Here is a 20,883-nt window from a genome sequence, read left to right as displayed (position 1 = left end):
GCAGTGCCCTCGCCCTCCTCATAAGAGGATGCAAACATTATGGATCAAGATGGAGCCATCACTGGTTTTCACTAGGCTGGGCACTTGCCGAAACACTGAATTTCTTCGCCCATCACAAGCCGTTTCCCCAGCAGCAGACACCCCGGGCCAAGTCCAGACTGTCTGGTGTGCACAGCATGAGGAAAATTCTTCAACAGAAATGTTAAACACACAGACACACAATCCCCGCACGTCCCTATGTAATTCTGCAGCAAAGCAGAGATGGCAAGGAGCCCTGAAGCTGTCAGTCCCTCAGCTGCTTTTCCACAAACAATGCAAGAGCCAGAGGGAGGGAAGAGGGACTCCCTCGCGCCAGTGGCAGTTGGTTCACCAGGAGGGGAAGGCATCGCGCCAGAGGCCTGTCATCCTGAAGAGAGAAGGCACCATCTTTCTCAGGCCTGCTGTTGCAGCCTCTTGGCCAGGAAAAGCCACAGCCCTTAATCCCAGAGACATGTGGAGGCGGCTTGTGGTGACTTAGTGGTGAGGGAAAGACATCCCATACACACACACACTCCCAAAGGTTACTACAAACTCTGGCACAAGGAGAGGCAGAAAGCGGCGCAGCCTTCTTTGAGAGATTGGGGAAGAGACTTTTGGGGGCAACAGTTCCCAGAATCCCCCACCTAGTATGGACACTTGTTGTAACTTGAGAACAAATGCCTTGACCTATGCGGATGGCCCTACCACTAGGCAGCATGAAGGAACTGTCTCATGTCAGAGATGCTGGTAGACACTGGAGGATACAGCAGATGATCTCCTTCCTAAGACCCTTGGCCATGTCCCTGTTTTGGAGACTACAGCCAATACCTCTTGTTGTTGTCAATTGCCATCAAGTCAACTTTGACTTATGGCGACCCTTTGACTTATGGCTATCAGTGACAGACCTCCAAGGATTGGATGATGCTGCCTTCATGGCATTTTGCTCTTTTTTACTGCCAGTTTTTGGCTCTTGCAGCCAACAATGGGCAACTGCTTTTCCGTAGGGCCATGTCCATCACCTAGCACTGCTGCTGAGGTCGGTACAAAGTGTGCAGCCATGCTCAGTGCTGGGCATCTTGTTCTGACCTCAGAGTGATTTGTGCCTGCAGCAGTGGCACCGGCGGCTTGTGGAGTCCGTGAGTGAAGACAGACATTGCCATACGGGAAAGAAAGCCAAAAACCTGCAGCAAAAAGTGCGTTTTTAAAATGTGGGTTAGGGTAAGGAAGCCCTAAATCGGATGCGGGCATCATGGAGACATTCCGGAAACAATTTGGGGACCTGACCCTGTATCTTGTAAACAAGACACAGTGAACCCAGGGGGAATTTGGGGTAAAACGTTCATTTGGATAAGGCTCTTTGCCAACAGCCCTGCCCAGGCCCTGCAAATTCATGGATTCTATCCTCATTGAATCAACCCAGTGTGAAAGAAGTTGGAACATAAGCTTTTGTAGACTTGGGTCTCAGATGCAATAGAGGTGTATTTCTGACCACTGCCAGGAACAACATACTGGATTAAATCATGCTTTGGTCCAATCCAACTGGTTTTATTTGATGGTTCGAAGTCGAAACATGGACTGACCTGCTCTGGAGGTGTTTTTCAAGGGAAATCCAAAGAGTTTTTCTACAGTAATAACAGCCACAAGTCCAGATGTGAAACAGAGCAGTACTCCAGAAAAAGGACACCTGTCATCATAGGACTCTAAATGGTGCCAGCAGCAGTGGCACCGGCTGGTTTTGATTTCCACAGCAGTTGCTGTCTCCCTTCAAACTGGAATTTTTAAGACAACCAGCAAATGGTATGGGGGAATTGGCACATTTTACAACTGGCATGCAGAGGCTGACCCTGCAAAAGCATTAGGAACACTATAGAAAGTAGACATCAAGAAGCCTTGAAGACAGAGGTTGGCAACTAGCAACTTGGGGTTGAACTGAGCCTACTGAAGGATGCTGAGGTCTAGATTCCCCAAATTCCTCATATTTCTGCTTCAGCATGATGAAAAAGAAAAACCAATTTAGCAATGCAGGAACAATGAAGCTGGGTGTTCTCTCATCTTTTTGTTTGCAAGCGCCACCCTTCCCATCCTCTGCTCTCTATCATGCTGTTCCCTCTGGATGGAGACAGAAGGTGTTGGGGACCCATCTGTATATCCTCAGAACAGTGTGGGAGATGCTCTCTGGATTTTCCTTTGCATGCTGCTCCAAAGATATATGGGCGAAGGAACCACAGTCGGGGCCATTGGCATTACTCTGTCTGCTGCCATAGGCTGGGTGATCAGTGTATGGGAAGGGACCACATCATTGTCACTGGCCTTCCAGTTTCAGAAATCCTTGTTTTGCTCCTGTGCCTCAGTGCACCAACCCTAAGTGTTTTGATCACACCAAAGCCTAGGGAAGTCAATTGGAGAGAATGTGGCAATGCAAAGAATTATTTTGCCATTGATGTGGCCCTGTGGAAATGCATACCTCATATAATACCCGAAGCTCCCTTATTTTAACACTGCTACTCTAGTTTGAAGAATCACAGGTTGGGGACACTGTGACCAGAAAAGAAATCCACTGAGCGATGTGACACCCACCAGGGCAGGCCATCCCCAGTGTGGATGTGTGGGAACCTGTAGGGTTATGGGAGTTGTACTAACCCATCTGGGAAGCACACTAGGTTTGGGGCAGGATTGCCCTTTGAATGTGTATATTATCTGTGGAATTGGCAGTGAGCCATGAATGCCTTGTGAATGCCCTCCATGTAATCCCATCTTGGCACTAAGGAGGACTTAAGCACACCAGGGATGTGTCTAAATTGTAGAAATAATGCTGTCTGACACAACTTTAAGTGCCATAGCTCCATCCTAAGGAATCCTGGGATTTGCAATTTTACAAGATCTTTATGATAAAGGAGTGCTGGCAATAGCCTCCACATCCCAGGATTTTTTGGGACGGAGCTGTGGCAGTTAAAGTGGTGTCAAACTGCATTATTTCTACAGTGTAGATCAACAATCTGAGATATGCAGATGACACCATACTACTAGCAGAAAACCTCACCGACCTGAAACACTTACTAAGGAAAATCAAAGAAGAAAGTGCAAAGGCAGGCTTCATGTTGAACATAAAGAAAACCAAAATAATGATACACTCCTCCCCCCGCCCCTGAGGACCTTCACAAGCTCAACCTAGACAATAAAGAAATAGAAGTAGTAAAAGATACCTGGGGCATTTCATACCTGGGATCAAACACTGACAGAAATAGGGACTACAGCCAGGAAATCAGAAGAAGATCAAGAATAGGAAGGACAGCTACGAAAGAACTAGAGAAGATCCTAAAATGCAAAGATATACAACTTGAGCACAAAAGTTAGTATCATACAAGCCATCGCATTCCCTATTGCCATGTAGGGATGTGAGAGCTGGATGGTTAAGATAGGAAGGAAATCAATGCATTGGAGATGTGGTGCTGGAGTAGAGTGATGAGGATCCCATGGACAGTCAAAAGGACAAACAAATGTGTCCTAGAGCAGATCAAGCCGGAAACCACCCTGGAAGCCAAGATGACCAAACTGAGGCTGTCGTACTTTGGACACATCATGAGAAGGAAGGACTCATTGGAAAAGACAATAATGCTGGGAAAGATGGAGAGAAGTAAGACGAGAGGAAGGGCACATGATGGATGGACCCATTAAGGAGGACACTATGGATATTATGGGGTTGCAGGAAGCAAAGCAGTGGAGGACGGGGGTCTTGGAGATGTCTCATCTATAGGGCCGCCATAAGTTGAGACCGACCAGAGGGCAGTTAACAACAAGAAGATGCTCCCCGCGACTTCACCCCATGGGCCTTTGACTTACAGGTGAGGAAAAATCGACTCATTTTAAAAATTTAATATTTAATTAATAATAATTATTATTATATTCTCTCTCTCTTTTCCTTCCCTCTTCCTCTCCCCTTGGATGAGATCAGTCACTTTTGAGAAAAGTTGCAAAACTCTGTGCTCCTGCCTCAGCCACAACTTAGAAGAAGGGAATGAGTTCTGAGTAACTTCGTTGCTTGTAACACATCCTTTTTGGGAGGAGGTAATAGGGTGCATAAAAGGAGCATAATGGATGGGAACAAAGTTACCTGACTTCTATGAGGGCTAAGATTCGTAATAGTGTTAAACAAAAAATATTTTTAAATGTATTTGAAGGCATTCAAAAAGAAATTTGCCCCCATTTACACGGATTACTTTCTAAATTCGATTTTAATGATCATCTTTTGCACTGTATCTGATTTAATTGGTGAAGTCACCTTGATTCTTCATTCTGGGAGGAAAGGGGACAATGTTACTGGGAGCAACAAATGACACTTTTAAAACTGCAACAATTAACTATTTGTGGGGGCCTTGGAACTATAACCGTAACTTCTTTCTTTCATTCCAGAACTAGCTTTCCATGCTCTAGCTTGGGGAATGGCATGACTACTTCTCTCCACAGAAAGGAGGTTCATTTCAAGTCCACTTTAAAGATTAAAGAACCAGAAGAAGGAAGAGACAAATGCCTATCCGTGGTTATCACCTGGACAAACGTCACCCAGATCACCTGCCCACAAGTCTTCATCTGGGACTGTATTTCTATGCAAATTATAGCATTGGTCTTTGCATTTGCACCACTAACCATGAAGGCTGGGGGATTCTGGGACAAGCAGTCCAAAGAAGCTTAACTTTGCCAAACTCTGCACTGACGTTGCAGCAACTCAGTTCCTCTGCTGACCTTTCTGGACACTGTGTAAGTAGCCATCCTAGAAGACAACCCTGTATTGAGGCTGTGCACCACTTCACACAATGCCTTGCACCAAGTAGGGCAAAGAGAAGGTCTGTACCTTGGGTACAACCACACTGCAGAATTAAAGCAGTTTGATACCACTCTAACTGCCACGTCTCTATCCCACAGAATCCTGGGATTTGTCATCTGGTGAGGTACTCTGCCTGGTCTGTCAGAGAGTTCTTACCAAACTACAAACCCCTGTAGGATAGAAGTACAGTATGGTAGTTAAAGTGGTCCCAAACTACAGTATTTTGATTTTGCAGTGTGGAAACACCCTGAGTAATCTTCCTGACCTGTTTTATTTCTGTCACTGTCACCTTGTGCCTTCAAGTCATTTCTGACTTATGGTAACTCCTAAAGTGAACCTCTCATGGGGTTTTCCTGGACAGATTTGTTCAGAGGAGGTTTGCCATTGCCTTCCTGTGAGGCTGAGAGAGTGTGATATTCCCAAGGCCACCCAGTGGGTTTCATGGCAAAGCTGGGATTCGAACCCTGGGCTCCAGAGTCATAGCCCAACACCCAAACCACAAGGCCACACTGGGTCTAAGGGATTTTAAAAAAATGTCTGGAGGAGGATTCAGGTCCATACCCCACATATTTAAAAAGAAGATTTTAGTGCATCTTCACAAAAGATCCCAAAAGCAACGTTAAGCTAGAAACCTTTTCCCTGACCTGTCCTATTGCACATACAGAGGGAATGTTTCTTTCTCTCAGACCAGGTTCCAGGACCATCTCCTCTGCCACTGCTTGGAGCAAGTGGTTCTCTTCTTTGCATCGCTACACAATGGCAAAAGCAGCCTGGTAGCTCACCAGTCCTTTGCATGGGCAAAATAAAAACCACAGTGCAAAAGGAAGAAAAGGATTTGCTAGGCATGATTAAAAGGAAAGAGGGGGCGAAAAGAAAGGCATCATTGTCCAGGAAGGCAACCAGAGATGGAGAGGTTCACACACCAGCATTTGAAAGCAAAGATAGTTTGCTCAGAGGATCCACCCATCCACCTGGTCCTTTGCAAGATCTGCTCAGCGTGATGAAGAAAGCAGGTGGCTAGGTGATGCTTTATTGATAAGGAATGATCCCTGAAGTCAGGTTGGCACCCAAGGTGTCCTGCCACCAGCCGACCATCTTTCCGACTGGGCCTGAACCTCAGGGCACATGTAGCACTCCTGCTGCCATCCACACCCACCCACTCAATGCTGCTGAAGAGCCTAGCAAGATGCCTGTGTGAGCATCGCTTTCCACCCCACGTTGGTCACCCATCCTCAGCCCCCTGACCTTGCCCAGAGGGGAAAATACATACAAAGACCATCTGCTTCCCTACACTGATGCTCCCCCAAAAGCATGCAGAGACAAAGAGGCAAGATTGAGCATCTGTCCTGTCATTTCCTTTGTCTTCCAGCTCCTTCTTTTGCCTGCCTTGCCTTTGCTGGGGCTCTCTGGCAATCCTTTCCACCCTTTCACCCAGGTCCTACCTTCTCTCTCAGCTATGGGGTCTCGGACACAGGGTCCCCCTTGGCCCCCAGTTCCATGGGAGCAGCAGCGCCCACTGCATCCGTGCTTCTCCTCCTTTTGCCTTCAGCTCCCCATCATCCTCATCTCTTCCAATGCTAAAGAAGGAGTCCCCTCCCCTCTGTCAGCTCCCCTATTGGGATCAAACAAGAGAGACAGACAGACAGACAGAGCCCGGCTGCTGCCTCGAACACATGACCAGCATGGCAATAATCCTCCCTGCCCCCCTTTCCCCCTCAAGAAGGGGGAGAAAGACCCTTTCGAGAAGTTTGTCCAATTGCATGAGCATGCTTGGTTTACTGAAACCGGCCTGTCCATTTGCATTTTCAAGAGAAAAGAGAGAGCCCCCCCAAAAATGACCCCCCTTTCTTTTTAAAAAGGTTTTGTTTGCTCTGGCTTCTCAGCAAGCAAAGAAGGATGGAGAAGGGCGTCCATCCGCACCCAGCGTGGTTGGATTAGTCAACATCCCCTTTGCAAAATGATGCAAGAATCGTTTCATTTTTTAATTTAAAAAATTGCAATTTTAAAAACGCCGCTCATTGGTCACGTCTCCAAAAAGGTTTCTGAAAATTCAATTGCAATAAACTGGGAATGTAGGATGTTTATGTCAATCTCTTGACCATCTCTTGACCACTAAACAGTCCCAATAGAGGCCTCTGGGCTTTGCAATCTCTGCTGCTTCTCACAGGGAGATGGAAAGAGTCATGCAATAAGGAGATCAGGAGGAGGTCATGACTGATGATCTCACTTGATGATCTTAGGTGAGTCACACACTCTCAGCCCCCCAAAATCCCTAACAACAAATGGGCTGAAGAAGCTGTCACACCAACACCGTTGCTGAAGCCAGGGTTGGGGAACAGGTGGCTCTCCAGATGTCTCTGGACTACATATGAAAGGGATCTAGGAGTTCAAGTAGACCACAAGATGAAAATGAGTCAACAGTGCAATGCAGCAGCTAACAAGGCCAATGCAATTTTAGACTGCATCAATAGAAGTATAGTGTCTAGATCAAAGGAATTAATAGTGCCTCTCTATTCTGCTTTGGTCAGGCCCCACCTAGAATATTGTGTCCAGTTCTGGGCAAAACAATTAAAAAAAGATGTGGAGAAACTGGAGTGTGTCCAAAGGAGGGTAACTAAAATGGTGAGGTCTGGAAACCATAAAGCCCTACGAGGAATGCCTTAGGGATCATCTGGGGATGTTTAGTCTGGAGAAGAGAAGGTTAAGGTGAGATGATAGCCCTGTTTAAATACTTGTAGGGATGTCATATTGAGGAGGGAGCAAGCTTGTTTTCTGCTGCTCCAGAGAACAGGATCCAGAACAATGGATGCAAGCTGCAGGAAAAGAGATTCCACTTAAACATTAGGAGGACTTTCCTGACAGTAAGGGCTGTTCGACAGTGGAACACACTCCCTCAGAGTGCAGTGGAGTCTCCTTCCTTGGAGGTCTTTAAGCAGAGGCTGGGTGGCTATCTGTCGGAGATGCTTTGATTGAGAGTTCCTGCATGGCAGAATGGGGTTGGACTGGATGTCCCTTGTGGTCTCTTCCAACTCTATGATTCTATGCAAGTCCCATTCACCCGAGTCAGCATTGCTCAGGAGAAAAAGTTCATGCAGTCCAACAATGTCTGAAGGACCATCCATTCTCTATCCCTGTTTTAGTTTCCTTACCATCTTATTTTCACATGGGGTCTCATGTGGCCTAATCTACAAGGATTTGGAGGCTTTTTGGTAGGACATCTGCCTTAAATGCAAACAGAGCTTGGGGAAAATGTCCTGTTTGGATGGCAACTCTAGTGACCTTGATGGCTGAGAGATTCATGGACTTGTAGCCCAAAAAAAGAGCATACTTTCAGTACTTGGCATCTTTAGAAGCAGAGAGAGAGTAAAGGCTGATTTAATGTTATATGAAGTCTGCACGGACTAAGATAGGAGCGTAGGAGGGTTTGCAGACTTGAACGGATTAGGTTTTGTTTACTAGGTGCTATTTCAACCATGCAGGCTTCCCAAGTTCAACACCAAGTAAATCTCCCCCCCCCCCTCCATTCTCCACTTTCTGATCACCGTTCCTTTTTTGTACATGTTGCCTGACAAGAGGATCTGGAGGTCTCAAAAGGGTGCCCAGAATCTTCTGCAACAGTGATCGTCCCTAATAAATTTGGATTTGTGGAGGGTTATCGCTGATCACTTGGAGGCAAACAATAATCTTAGGATATTACCACATGAGCCTCGCTCTTGCTGTTATCGCGTTGGTTCATGAAAATAGAAACAGACTGGTTTGTGAGCAGCCATTATTGCACGTCTTTGCAGTTGCGTGACTGGGGCTGCTTCTATCATCACATTCTTTTCTGGACTTCCCCTTAACCTTACCTTCCTGCCCTATGCCTTTGGGTAACCAGTCTGCTTGGGAATAGCAAGAGGGAGCATTGACTGGGGGAGAGGATGGGACTGAAGCAGGATTGCAAGCTTATTGATGGGTTTCCCTGTCAATGAAAAGGGATGCCCTAACCATTCTTGGGCGACATAGCAGCTATGGGTCAGAGGCGTTGTCACGCAACATGATTTGCCAAAGGTACTATTTTCCAATAGCAATTGCAGTTTAAAAGCTGTGTGTAGTAATCCCTTTAGACCACACAACTTTTTCAGATCACAGTTGGAGGGGGTCTGTTTTGGCTCTCTAGAGCCACAGAGGGGCGGAGGGCAATGCAATCTCTGGCAGCTTCCCATCCCTGCCTTAAAGGCATTGCCTGACATGGATTTTTACTGTTTACTCTTTCTGTAAACTGTAGAGTGCTGGGACATAACAGGCATTTTGCTATTGGCGTGCATCCTCCCAATCAATGCCACGTTTTTGTACACGGAGGGGATACGTGTGTATGTATGTTTAATATATGTATTAAACAGAAATTGATGCAGGAAAGTAGATAAAAGTGCCACTATGGATTCCCCCAACCTCTCAAAACATGAGAACTGCCAGGGACAAGAAATTGACTTCATTTCACCACTGGAGCGCTTGGCTGTCCCAACCCATAGAACGGAAAGTTTCGGGGTTAAAAACAATGGCCCACCAAATTTTCCGTATAAAACCAGATCCAAGGAAAAATTTAAAACAGTGGTTCTCAACTGTCCTAATGCCGTGACCCTTTAATACAGTTCCTCATGACATGGTGACTTCCAACCATAAAATTGCAGTGTCTCGGTTCCTACGACCATCAGAAATATGTGTTTTCCGATAGTCTTAGGAGACCCCTATGAAAGGGTCGTTCAACCCCCAAAGGAGTCACGACCCACAGGTTGAGAACCGCTGGTTTAAAAGGACCTGTACTCCAACTCTACTCACACGGGTTTGTTTGGTGATATTTTAATAGCTCAAAATTGGTTGGTTGTCTGGGTTTCAAGCAGTGGCCCTGAGGTTGGTGCCACCCAGTGCGGGTCCCAAAAAAGGACATTGGGGGGGCAATACCCCACCCTCCCTCCACGTCACTTGCATGTCCCTTAGCCAGCAAGTGACGTGGAGGGAGGGTGGGGTATCACCCGACCAGACAGTCGTAGCCTCTGGAGGGCCTGTTCAAGGTCTGGCATGGCTGCTGGGCAAGAAAGAAAGAGAAGCAATGCCTTTTCTCGCTTGCCCAGTAGCTGCAACAGTCCCACCAGGTGTGCACCACTCCAAGGTGTCACCCAGTGTAGCATGCACCCGCCTGAACCCCTAGTGATGCCTCTCATCCTCCCTCCCACATTAGCCAGGGATTTAAAGATACAGGGCTCCCCCGGGTTACGAAATTAATTCGTTCCGCGGCGCCATTCGTAACCCGAAAAGCATTCGCAAGCCGAAGCCCCATAGGCGCTAATAGCGAAAGCCGCGATTTGGTGCGAAAAAGCACCGAAAAGCACCAAAAAAATTTTCGTAACCCGAAATAACCTTCGTAACCCGGAACAGTTTTTTTTAATGGATTTTTTTCGTAACCCGGAAATTTCGTAACGCGGCGCATTCATATCCCGGGGTACCACTGTAATGGCATACCCCAGAGGCAGTCTGAAGAGGGTACAATCCATGACCCTAATGCCCATCTCATTGCTTTACTGCCATGAAACAGCCTCTCAGTAGCCCCGCCCTAATATCATCTTGGTCTTGTGTTTTCCCAGCACCCTCCTCCATACAACTCAGCATTTTTAAGAGGACATAGTCCAAAGCCCTATAAAGAGACTCAGGTCGTGAAGGCAGAGAGCTAACCTAACCTGATCTCCATCTCCTTTAGACGCAACAAGAGACACCTCAGATGCAGGGACAGGCATTTGGGCAGTTACCTCTTGCAGCTGAGCAAAAGCTGCCTGTGGTCCAGGAACCTCAACCCGACCCCTGAGATGTATGGAGAGAAAAAACTGTGCAGGATTGTTTCTTGTGCGCTCAGTTAGGTCCCGGGGCCACCAAAGAGCTTGGCGTAACTGACTTGGCACTTCCTGCTTTGTGGTTTTGCCTTCCTCCCAAGAGTGCTGAGCTGTATGGAGAAAGGTTGCTGGGAAAACACAAGACCAGAGTGACACCAAAAAATGGGGGGACACGTTCCAAGCTGCCAAGATTAAGACCTGTTGGTCTCTATCTGTGGCAAAAACAGGTGAGCAGACAGTGGGGCAGATAGCGGGGCTTCAGACTGCTATCTCTTTCCCCGATTGCACAGCTATTCAGAGGAAGAGCTCAGTACAGCAAAAGAAAACAGCTCTGCCTTCTCACTCTTCCTATCAAATGCAGGCAAATGATAGCTATCAAGACGAGCAGCAGAGAGAGAGAGAGGACTGCATCTGAAAATGATCCTGCTTTTGTGAGATTTGCCCACTTTCTCTGCTGGTTAATTTTGGATGAATGCACAATGCGTCTGAAAATGATCCCGCTTTTGTGGATTTAAATCCCGTTTCTGCATGAGATTTGGCCGATTCCCTCCCATGCGATAAACTTCAGAGAGAGTCTCAGAGGTTGGGCTGTAAGATCCCTCTTGAGATGAGGGCCTGGGGAGACGTCCAACTGCATTTTTCTATAATGCACAGGCAGGCTAAGTGTGACTTGTGGGGGACATGCAGCACTTGGGACCCAAACATGTGGCCCCCAAAGTCCCTAGACCTATTGTTTTTAAAGATCATGACTATTTTTGGGTGATATTTTTGCCCCAAAGCACATGGGGTGGTTGATTTCGCGCACCTACAACAAAGACCCCTAAGTCTACCAAAGAAACAGAAAGACCTGCTGAAAACTGGCTAATGTGAAAGCCAGAAGTGATGTTACATCATATCCAGTGTGCTAAAAGACAATAGTGCTGCCCAACAGAGAGTGAAGGAACATCACTCCTGTGTCCCCTGCAGTTTCCCATCTCTGCCTTTACGTTTTCAAACGCTAACCCTCTTTTCCCTCCTGCACTTCTTGGCCACATGTACAGCATCCTACCTTTCTTATTTTAGACTATCATCCCCACTGGTCTGCAATGAGACCCTGTGAATTTTGTCCCTGAGATGCTCTGAAAACAAATCCAGGAGGAATTAGAACCGCGGTGGTGCAACGGTTGCTCAGAACCTTCGATGACGCTGCTACTGGTTCTTCTTCTTAAAGGGAGATTGCCTTTAGCCTGATGAGAGCCAACATAGTGTAGTGGTTTGAGTGCTGGACTATGACTCTGGACACCAAGGTCCATGAAATCCCTCTGGGTGATCTTGGGCAAGTCGCACTCTCTCGGCCTCAGAGAATGGCAATGGCAAACCTGAAGAAACCTGCTAAGAAAACCCCACGATAGAGTATCTTTAGGGTTGCCATAAGTCAGAAATGACTTGAAGGCACATAATGCACAACAATGAAGTTCCAGATTGCTAAGTTTAGTGGAACGCAGAAGCCTGCAGTAAGTAAAGGCAGAGCACAACAAGCCCTAAAGAGGAAACTTTCAGCAGTGAATGAGTGTGGAGCAGGTTCTGGGCTTAACGCTTCATCTACAAAAAGTGTCACTAAGGAGTTTATCACACTGGGTCTAATTTCACCATTAAAGAGAGATTAAAGCGCATTTAAAGTATCCTGCAAATAAAGTGAAAATGGCAAGTAATTGCGCGAATGATTATCACACCCAATTGCAGAAATAAAGTGATATCGGAAATGCATTGTCGCTGAAATCCCAATAGTAAAAAGATGTGCGTTAATGCTTCTTTGTGACCACTTTAATGGCGGGTGTTGTGCGACGTCATGTGAAATAGTTTCACCTAATTACACGATTTTCCCCGGATATTCATGGGATAAACTCCCAACCTCTTTCATGTGATAAACTCCTATGTCTTGTTTCTATTTCTATCTCCAAAACATTGGTAAGCACAGAGGTGGATTGCAGAGATGGGACCAATGAAGGGGTAGGAGAAGGAACAGCCATTGCATTGTTCAAAATGCACCAGGGTTCATATCTGCTTGGAAGCCATACACCACATCGTGCCAGAAAAGCACTCTGTTGGTGCTCAGAGAAGGTCTTTCCTCTCTGGTCATTAAGAGAATAGATCTGCTGCATTCTACAGGACCTGTCATAGGAATATTCTTTAAGTGGAAGCATAAATCACTATAGTGCTGAAAAACGCTACCCAAGAGCCTTCCCTTGCCTAGGGGAAAAATCACCAGCTTGCCAAGAACATAAATATTCCTATGAATTAATGAGTCAGATTCCCTTCCGTTATCATTCCAAAAACTCACAGAGATATATTTATGGCCTCTTGTTCTCCAATGATGATGATAAATGGACAACCTGAGAAGTCCCAGCGCATACATGGGTGAAGAGAGTTGGCAGGCCTAATTTCCCAATTTATCAAACACTCCTCCCATTGCTTCCCTTGCAGCCATGAGAGCATCAAAGCTTATGGTTCTAAGCAAACTTTGAGTGACGGAAAGTTATCGCGAGGGCTGGAAAGGAAAAAAGTACATCTATATCTGTCACATCAGTCGAGTGGATAACAAATCCGTAGATATGGAGGGCCGACTGTATTTAGGTGCTAGAGATTCCTAGAGAGAACACATTAGTCAAAACCACAAATAAAGCCATAAAAGTCAAAGCTGCAAATGCAAGGAGCCAACTATAATCAATAAAAGTATATTTAGCAAACATGAGGCTGGGTACCTCTGTTTTCGGAGATAGCCTGTGGTCCTCTCCAACATCCCCGGCGCATTGATGCCTTTGTAGAAAATAAGGCCACATCGACTGGTAGGCTATCAAAAGCATCCATCACAATGGCAGGTGGCATGTTGGTGACTTTGTTCAAAGAGAGACCATGACAAGATAATGGTCCCCTATAGACAGGGACTAATTAGAGCAGGTTTATTTTCCAAAACGGCCAGGAATAATCCCAGGGCTCTGCTCAATTAATAAAGATTTAATTACAGATGCAGGTTTAACCAGAGTGTAACCCACAGATGGGCTTTAATAGGCTTTTGGAGATGCTCAGTGGAGACACTGGGATTTCTTGCCATCTCGTTCCTTAAGCGATACATGGAAGCAAAGAACTCAGCACTTCACATTCCCAGGATTGTGCTTCATTTCCTACCTTTCTTTGAAAAGGTTTATCACATGCAAGAAAAAGCTACCTAGCATGCAATCTGCTCATCGCTTGCTAACTTATCTTGCCGCCTTCACGTACAATGGAGAATGCTGACCCATTACAAATGTTGAAGAAAGCCTCATCTGCCAGCCTAGCTGGCTTTTGTAGGAATAGCCAACTGGTGCCATATCGTCCTTTGCCAACTGGTGCCATATTGTCCTTTGCTCTGAGTGGCAAAATTTCAGAGGTTCACTTCTGATGGCCCCTCAATTCATTTTGCCTGGCCACTGGGCAGCAAGCATGGAAAGGAACTGAGGACTTTGTGGGAGCTGTAAGCGCATAGGGGAAACAGAGCTTGGAAAAGTTACTTTTTTGGGATCACACTTCCCGAAAGCCAGAACCGCACATTATCCAAATGCAGGGTGAAGGAGGGCTCTGCTTTCTTTGATCATGGGTGCTACGTGGCCCTGAAATTAAACAGCCAAAGGGCATTCTGTTTAGATTACCAATCTCTTAGGTATTATATAAGTGTGTCTGCAGAAATGACTATAACAGGAAAACACAAGAGTTACCTTGTCAGCCAGAGGTATAATCAGGCAAAACATACAGTTAGATAGAGAAATGGATAAACAGAGGAAGGCAATGTGCTCGGTTCAGCTACAAATCTCCACTCAAATTCACAAGACAGTCCTGATCACTGATGGGGGATATAGGAGAGACTAGGATATTCATTTGAGATGGGGTTCTAATCTTCCATAACTTTTATTTCACTTTTCAGGTACAATATAAAAACAACATTCACGATTAGTATTTTTCATACTTTCATTCCTTTGTACAGTAACTTACTACCCCTCCCAAACATTCAACAAACATTCAAAAATGCATACAACTTCCTACGAGCAAAAACCCCCAGTATTTCTTACTCATTATTTTTCCACCACTTGATATATAAAGTTTGTAAAGAAAAGCGTAATAAGTCCCCCTTAATTTCTTTTTCGGAAAGGAACATATATATATATTTCCACTTCTTCCTATCACCTTCCCTTTTTCATTACCTAAACTGAAAACCTCTATTTTGTTATTATCTTTTTCTTCTTCTCCCATAATTGGATTATTTTTCCCCATTTTGATTTGAAACAGGGTTCTGGAGGAGAGTTCTGTGGATACAGTGAATTGCTAAAAAGAAAAAGGATTGGGTTCTAGAGCAAATCTTCCTAGAAGAAGATGATGACTACTAGAAGATGACTAAACTGTACTCTAGAAGATGACTACTAATCTCTGGAAGATGACTTCTAGAAGCCAAGATGACTAAACTGAGACTGTTGTACTTTGGCCCTGGCATGAGAAAACATGCCTTCCAAGAAAATGCAATGATGCTTGGGAAGGTGGAAGGCAATAGCAAAACAGGGAAGACCATACTACAGGTGCAGAGACTCCGTCAAAGAAGCCATGGCCCTGAGTGTGCAAGTAGGGCTCTTGATAACAGAGTGGCATAGAGTTCTGACATTCATAGAGTAAGCATAAGTCAAAGCAGACTTGACAGCAATGAACAGCAACAACAAAGGCTACGCAGCAATGGTACCTGCAACTGGCACAATGGAAATATCATTACCTTGTTGTTGTTAACTCAATGATATCCCAGTTTGTTGTGGTGTCACAGTTCTCTGACAGGGAAGGCTAAATAACTCACGGAATGACACATCCCAGAATTCCATAGTATTAAGCCATGGCAGTTAAAGTGTTGCCAAACTGCCTTAATGCCACAGTGCATTGATCTGGGAAGTGTCCCTTTGGTTGCGGTTGCGTGCCTTCCTATCATTATGGCAATCCTATCATGGTGGTTTTCTTGGCAAGATTTATTTAGAGGAGGTTAGCCCTTGCCTTCCTCTGAAGATGAGAGAGTGTGACTTGCCCAAGGTCACCCAGTGGGTTTCATGGCCATGCTGGGAATTGAACCCTGGTCTCTAGCATTGCAGCCCAACATTTAAACCACTACGCCATGGTGGCTTTTATAGAATCATAGAGTTGGAAGAGACCACAAGGGCCATCCAGTCCAACCCTATTCTGCCATGCAGGAACTCTCAATCAAAGCATCTCTGGCAGATGGCCATCCAGCCTCTGTTTAAAGATCTCTAAGGAAGGAGACTTTTACTACACTCTGAGGAAGTGTGTCCCACTCTGAACAGCTCTTACTGTCAAGCAGTTCCTCCTAATGTTGAGGTGGAATCTCTTTTCCTTTAGCTTGCATCCATTGCTCCATGTCCTATTCTCTGGAGCAGCAGAAAACAAGCTTGCTCCCTCCTCAATGTGAAACCCCTTCAAATATTTAAACAGGGTTATCATATCACCTCTTAACCTTCTCTTCTCCTAGGCTGAACATCCCCAGCTCCCTCTCTGAACCTAAACAGGAAAATATGTTGTGAGTGTGTCCAACCATAGTTAGATCTTGACATCCCTGGGGGGCATTTCCATGTCTCATGTTTTGGCTCCGAAAGCTCAGGATCTCCAGGCCTGGGACGATCCCGAACTGAGACAGAGGTCTAAAAGGAAAGGTAGTTTTAATAGCAAGTTTTATTGCGGGTGGGCCTCTCTATATCGGCACCAGGAACGTGTTGGTTGGAGCCACTTCTCAAGAGAGAACAAAGTCCCACCCGTGCCGCTCCCACCACCCACCTCACCTGGAGAGATTACACAGCTGTTCCTCCGTCTATTGCTTAGGTAGGTGTTAAAACATCTTTTAAAAAGTACAGTTTGGCCCCCTGCCACCCACTCTTCTTGCAGGATAGAGTGCAGGACAAGGCGGGTGGGAAGCCGCAGCCTCTGCCAAATAGACTTCAGCTTTTGTCCCAAAGCCAAGGGAACAAGGGAAGTCACGGAAACTGGGGCTGGGGGAAAGAGAGGAGAAAAACAACCCCAAATATATAATAATTGGGGCTGGCTTGGGTACAAAACGATTGTGTTAGACTTTAAAAAAATGACAGCCGAGCCATTTCAGGATCTCCCGAAGAAAACAATGTCTATATATGTTGTCCCAACCTGCCTGTCTTCTGCTTAAAGACAATTATGATCACTTTTGACGACGGAGACAGCCGACGGCTGTTTTGCAGAGAGCAAAAGGCAGGTCAAAAGAGGGAACGTAACTCATGATAGTTTTTTGTGGGTTTTTCAGGCTATGTGGCCACGTTCTAGAAGAGTTTATTCCTGGTGTTTCGCCAGCATCTGTGGCTGGCATCTTCATCGAGAGGAAGTAGACTGAAGTCTACGAAAGCTCATGCTGCCAACATCTTTCTTTCAGTGAGTCTCAAAGGTGTTACAAGATCTCTTTACCTACTGATTAACATGGCTATATCTTTGACTTCTATTACTAAGGAATAGTAATAGTTTAGTATGAGTGGAGTGGAGTTATCCCACCGGGTGATGCCAACCCTTGTGACGCCACTGCATTTCTGGTCTCTTTGGACTTGATCCCAACAGACTCCTCACCACCTGCAAAAACTTTGCTGCACAGCATATCAAGGATGTGAGACAGTCTTTTGGCCAACCTCACTGCTACAGAGAGTCCATCACTAATCTGTGACCACATAGTAGTTGCTCTGTGACTTATGTGATGCATACTTTAGGCATCACCAGATGCTGTGTCCAATCTGTCCAGTCTCTCCTTATGCCCTTCTGAATCATCTATGAGGAGTGGCACACAGCGCATTCCAAGCCCAGGGAGGAGAGGCTTCGCCGGCAACATGACGCGAAAGAAGAAACTGAAACAGAGAACGACTTTGTCCTCCTGATGCCTCAAACATGAGGAAGTTTGGGGAAGTAAACTTTCCCAGATTTGTAGACAACAAACTTGTCTCATCAGAAAACTATGAACAGAAACTGTAGTGGAAATATAAATAAATAACACATGCCAGACTTGGCAAAGCTCTGCAAAGGATGTCCCAGGATTCCATAGCACTGAGCCATGGCAGTTAAAGTGCTGTCAAGCTGCATTAATTCTGCAGTGCAGATGCAGTGTCAGATTTTTTAAAAGATGGCACATTGTAAAGGATTGGTGTTGAGAAGGATAGATCCTGGGTGAAGCAGCCAGTGCCTGGGGAAGCAAACTAGCTCCTTTACAACCAGAGAGGTAGAAAAAGAGCTCAGAGAAGTTACTTTTGGGAGGATGTGATCTGCCAGAATCCTCCAGCCGGCTTGGCCACTAGACATGCTGGCGGCAGGGTTCGGGCAGATCTCACCCTCCTAAAAGTAACTTCTCCAAGCCCTGGATAGGCAGAAATGCTGCTGATCTCCTGCCAGCCACAATTACTACAGAGGACTGAGACCAACCCTGGAAGCAGGGTGGGGGTCTCAGTATTGCACAACAAGTCTCTCCGTTTTATTAACTTCCCTTTCTTGGGCGAGGCTCATACTATTTACAGTTTTCAAAGGTTCTGCAGCTTTTGGAGGGATTTTTATTTTATATGCTGTTAAATGCGATGGCAAATTAAAAAGGGATGGCCTGGGGCTAAGGAGTGAGGCACTGAAACAGAACAGGGTGTCCTTGTATTTTTCTCATTCTCTTTGTCTTAGGTCTCACAGAAGGATGATTAACCCAAAAATACATGCACCCCCCGAAAAAAAAATGTTTTTATGGCTCTTGATACCTCCATACCTTCCTCTGGCCAAAGGAAGGGGTACATTTCTTGTGCTGCAAATCTTCAGGGGCATCAATTTACCTTTCAAATAGGTTGGCAACATCTCACTGTACCATTTAACATTTTAAACCCATGATTGAGAATCTGGAATGGAAACCTGGCCTCTCAGGCAAGGGTTGCCACTTTGGTGTTGGGTGCCTTCCGGTCATTATGGTGACCCCAAGGTGAAGGTATCATGAAGTTTTCTTGGCAAGATTTGTCTAGAGGGGGTTTGCCATGGCCTTCCTCTAAGTCAGGGGTTGCCAACTTATGGGTCGGGACCCCACAGGAGTCACCTAAAACCATCGGAAAACACATATTTGCATGTAGCAATGAAAATAATTTTATGGCTGGGGGTCACCACAACATGAGGAACTATATTAAAAAGTCGCGGCATTAGAAAGGTTGAGAAAGACTGCTCTAAGTGAATGAATGTGTCGCATCCAAGGTCTCCTAGTGGGTTTCTACAGTAGAACTTCCAGAGTCCTAGTCCAGTACTCAAACCACTAGACAACACTACGGCATGGCAACCAAAGTATGCCCCCTTTTGTGGAAACACAATGGCAAGATTACTACTACACCACTTAATTAAATTATTTTGGCTTTTTTCAACACCCCTGAAGAAAAGGAGCTTTGAAATTGATCTCTGATGACATTTCAGTAGTGACTCCACCTACCTTCATTCGGCAGATCCTTGCCTCGAGGTTCTTTCTTCTCAGAGGAAACCTCCAGAGCTCTGTTTGTTCCTGTGAGGGAATCTTTCCTTGGGCAAGAAGGTGGTACCAGAGCTTGAAGCTTGGAGACCTCTTGACAGAGAAAAGAGTTGATCCTCTCAGTTGGCACATAGCTGCTTTCTTTTGGGCTTGATGGCTCCCTTTGCGGAGGCTCTGTCGATGGGTATCCATGAGAAGATGGCTGGGAAGTGACTTGTGGCATCTGAAGGTGTGGCACAAGCTGGAAAGGAGATGCCAAACTCTCACTATTGGCTGCTCCTGGGAGGTTTCCAGAAGACAGTGGCAGGGAAACACTGCTCCCAATAACAGTTTTATCTTCCTTGGTTATTTCTGGGTGTTTCTGGGACAAGCCAAGATTGGTGCCCAGGTTGACCTGGAGCTCTGCCTTAGACAAAGGTTTGGGTGCAGGGTCAGTCTTTGGTGCCATTGGGAAGGCACACTCGGGAGGCTTCCCAATCAACCCGTCAAGACTGATGGGAAATTTCTGCAACTTCGTCTGTCTGGAGGCTGGAGCAGAAGGAGTCTTGTTTGCCAACTGACCCACCTGCCCAGTTGGAATGAAGGCCTCCTTTCTCATGAACGTGTTGTTCTTTGGCAGAGGCGAGATGCAGTTCCGGTCCCTGCAGCTTCGCATGGCAGTGGGATCAAAGTTTGGGGCAGAGCAAAGAGGGAGGTTGGGTCCCTGATCTTCAGCAATGTGCAGGTCGAGGGATGGCAATGAACTGTGATTCACAGCGGCCTTGGAGACCTCCTGGATGGGTTGATCCACCTCAGCATGAAAGACATTACCATGGGAGGAGAACTTCTTCAGGATGTGACTGGAGAGCTGGGAGGCGGCAGGCGCGGGGGACTCAGACTGCCGGACGGCATTTTGAGGGCCTTTGATGGGTGTTGGGCACTCCAAGCTGGACGAAGAGCTGTGGAGGCTCTCGTTGTCACTTCCGGGCCCCAAGGAGGAAGAGAACCCATTGGGGTTGAGACGGGTTTGGAAGGAGGAGACCCTAGTGAGGTTGGTCCCATTGGCTCGGGGTGGATGCATGGTGCCCCGGTTGAAAGAGAGGCTACTGCTGATCCTTGTCTTGAGGATGGGACTCTGAGTTGGGCTGGAGCTGGAGCTGAGGCTGATGAGGTTCTGGTAGGAGGGCAGAATTGGGCCTCCCACTCTTCTTCCCTCTCCATTGCCAGGGGCTAGGAGGATGCCAGGCGGGTTTGGGCCCAGGGGAGATCTAGGTGGAGATGAAGCAGGGAATGCAGCTTCCTCTTCTCCATCTTCTACATCAAAGGACCTTTTTAGAGCTGGAGAACAAAATGAGAAAGGAAAGCCTTCAGACCAACAGTTAACCCCATTAAAAATTACTGGCAAATCTTAGTGGACCCATTTAAAAGAGAATACGGACACACACACACACAAACACACATATTGATACTCCATTTACCTGTTTTTAATTGCTTTATAGTTATAATTATAACCATTTTAATTATGTAAACTATATTTGCATTTTGGATACTGGTGGAAGGTTGGGGATTACGTAATTGATGATTTGTTGTGCATGTATTGTAATTCCTTTTATTACAATCCGCCTCAATCTGTAGGGAGAAGCGGGCTAAAAACAAAC

The 20,883-nt window shown here is 46.1% G+C and overlaps 1 protein-coding gene across 6 annotated transcripts in view; it reads right to left on the bottom strand.

Annotated features, from left to right (window-relative positions):
* SEPTIN12 (septin 12) overlaps positions 1-20,883 on the bottom strand; it is a 60,875-nt gene that overhangs the window by 23,560 nt on the left and 16,432 nt on the right. For 2 of the 6 annotated variants that reach the window (XM_042438546.1, XM_042438545.1), the window contains exon 3: positions 19,211-20,563. In XM_042438546.1, coding sequence (XP_042294480.1) covers positions 19,211-20,563 — 1,353 coding nt within the window. Of the gene's footprint in view, positions 1-5,763; positions 5,845-6,282; positions 6,450-10,623; positions 10,750-11,752; positions 11,867-19,210; positions 20,564-20,883 lie in introns of those variants that run through there. The other 4 variants (XM_042438549.1, XM_042438548.1, XM_042438547.1 and 1 more) reach the window with 4 other exon arrangements.

Source organism: Sceloporus undulatus, chromosome 8, assembly GCF_019175285.1.
Source record: "Sceloporus undulatus isolate JIND9_A2432 ecotype Alabama chromosome 8, SceUnd_v1.1, whole genome shotgun sequence".
Classification (NCBI taxonomy): Eukaryota; Metazoa; Chordata; class Lepidosauria; order Squamata; family Phrynosomatidae; genus Sceloporus; species Sceloporus undulatus.
This window is presented reverse-complemented; position numbering and strand designations above follow the sequence as displayed.